At 36.6% G+C, this 2,500-nt stretch overlaps 1 protein-coding gene across 2 annotated transcripts in view; it reads right to left on the bottom strand.

The window, feature by feature from the left end:
* The window catches only part of abcg8 (ATP-binding cassette, sub-family G (WHITE), member 8), a 40,846-nt gene that overhangs the window by 25,652 nt on the left and 12,694 nt on the right, over nt 1–2,500 (bottom strand). For both annotated transcript variants that reach the window (XM_061911191.1, XM_061911190.1), the window contains exon 10: nt 1–23. This exon is cut by the window's left edge and continues 54 nt beyond it. In XM_061911191.1, the coding sequence (XP_061767175.1) occupies nt 1–23 (23 nt within the window). The remainder of the gene's footprint in view (nt 24–2,500) is intronic.

Below are 2,500 nucleotides of genomic sequence, written 5' to 3'. Positions count from 1 at the left end.
CAACATTGCTCGCTCCGTGTGACCTTTAGATGACATTTTTACGACGAATCAGTCAACCAAATGCTAAAATTTGTAATCCATCCATCCATCCATTTTTTACCGCTTGTCCCTGTTCGGGGTGTAATAATGAAATATAAGTATGATATAATCCACGGTTTACCGCAGCGCTTTGTTGTTAAGGCGGCTACCTTAACAACAAAGAGCCACCGCCTGAACTAAAGTCTTAAAAAAAAAAAAAAAAATGTTCTAAATAAATATTAATTTGCATAATATTTGTATTATCTGAAACTGCTGATGATTCCTAATAGAGATTTTAAACCCCAAACTCAACTTCTGAAATGAATAAATAACTCAAATAATGTTTTTATATTGATAGAAATACAATTTTATAAATATAATTGATAACATTTTTCTTTTTTTTACACGTTAGATTTTACAAAAAGTAGTATCTATCATTTTTGTATTTTTTGTTGTTCAAACATTTTTGTATTTTTTTTTATCAGTTTAATTGTAGAGTTTGCATAAAACTTATTTGAGTGCAACTCTGCAATTAAGTAAATCAAATTTGTCCAATTGTATACATTTTTAATTGCATCCATCCATCCATCCATCCATCCATCCGCTTACTCCCTTCGGGGTCGCGGGGTGCGCTGGAGCCTTTCTCAGCTACAATCGAGCGGAAGGCGTGGTACACCCTGGACAAGTAGCCACTTCATCACAGGGCCAACACAGATAGACGGACAACATTCACACTCACATTCACACCATAGTGCCAATTCAATGTTGCCAATCAACACTAAATTGGAGGTGAGGAAGCCAGAGTACCAGAGGAACCCACGCAGTCATGGGGAGGACATGCAAACTTCACATAGAAAGATTCCAAGCGCGGGATCGAACCCAGGACCTTTGTATTGTGAGGCAGACGCACCAACCCCTCCTCCACGTGCTGCCATTTGAGCATTACCCCGACAATTGTATTATCACACCAAACTTTTTTTATTTGTTTTTATGTTTTTGATAATTGCATTAAATTTTAACCCTAACCCTGTTGATTAAAATATTTCAATATCTTATTAACATTTTTGATAAAACAGTCAATATTTTTACTGTCATTAATTGGTTACATTATTTATGCATTTATTGTTATACTAATATTTTACCTTTTACATTTTTGTTTCAAACTTATAATTTTTGGATAATTTTTTTTTTTTTTAACATTGTTTTTAGTACATTTGTATTTTTATGTAAAAACTTGTATTTTAATACTTTAGATAAAATTATTTTTATCCAAAGTTTAAGAAAAAAAAATATATATGTATAGATATATATAGATATATATATCTATATGTATATATATCTATATATCTCTATCTATCTATCTATCTATATATATATATAATATAATATAGTCAAGAAAATAAGTATTTGAAAACCTTTGAAAACCCTGCTATTTTGCAAGTTCTCCCACTTAGAAGTCATGGAGGGGTCTGAAATTTTCACGGTAGGTGCATGTCTACTGTATGAGAGATAACCTAAAAAGAAAAATCCAGAAATCTATGATTTTTTACAATTTATTTGTGTGATAAAGCTGAAACTAAGTATTTGAACACTAACATTAATATTTGGTAGAGTAGCCTATGTTTGCAACTACAGAGGTCAAACGTTTGCTGTAGTTCTTCCCAAGGTTTGCACAAACTGCAGGAGGGATTTTCGCCTACTCCTCCACACAGATCTTCTCTCGATCAGTCAGGTTTCTGGGCTGTCGCTGAGTAACACAGACTTTCAGCTCCCTCCAAAGGTTTTCATTTGGATTTAGGTCTGGAGACTGGCTAGGCCACTCCAGAACCTTCATATGGTTCTTACGAAGCTACTTCTTGGTTTTCTGGCTGAGTGCTTTGGGTCATTGTTATGTTGGAAGATCCAGCCACGACTCATTTTCAATGATCTGACTGAGGGAAGGAGGTTTTTGAGCAAAATCTCACAATACATGGCTGCAGTCCTCCTCTCCTTAATACAGTACAGTCGTCCTGTCCCATGAGCAGAAAAACACCCCCAAAGCATGATGCTACCAACCCCATGCTTCACAGTAGGGATGGTGTTCTTGGGATGGTACGCATCATTATTCTTCCTCCAAACACGCATAGTTGAATTATGACCAAAAAGGTCAATTTTGGTCTCATCTGTCCACAAAAAATTCTCCCATGACTCCTCTGGATCATCCAAATGGTCATTGGCAAACTTAAGACTGGCCTTACCATGTGCTGGTTTAAGCAGGGGAACCTTCCGTGCCATGCATGATTTCAAACCATGGCGTCTTAGTGTATTACCAACAGTGACCATGGAACCAGTGGTCCCAGCTCTTTTCAGGTCATTGACCAAGTCCTGCCGTGCATTCCTAGGTTGATTCCTCACCTTTCTTAGCATCATTGAGACCCCATGAGGTGATATCTTGCAGGGGGCTCCACTCCAATAGAGATTGACCGTCATGTTTAGCTTCCTC

The sequence above is a fragment of the Nerophis ophidion genome, linkage group LG09 (genome assembly GCF_033978795.1).
Source record: "Nerophis ophidion isolate RoL-2023_Sa linkage group LG09, RoL_Noph_v1.0, whole genome shotgun sequence".
NCBI classification, from domain to species: Eukaryota; Metazoa; Chordata; class Actinopteri; order Syngnathiformes; family Syngnathidae; genus Nerophis; species Nerophis ophidion.
Note: the sequence above shows the minus strand (reverse complement) of the source record. Positions and strands in the feature narration are given on the sequence as shown.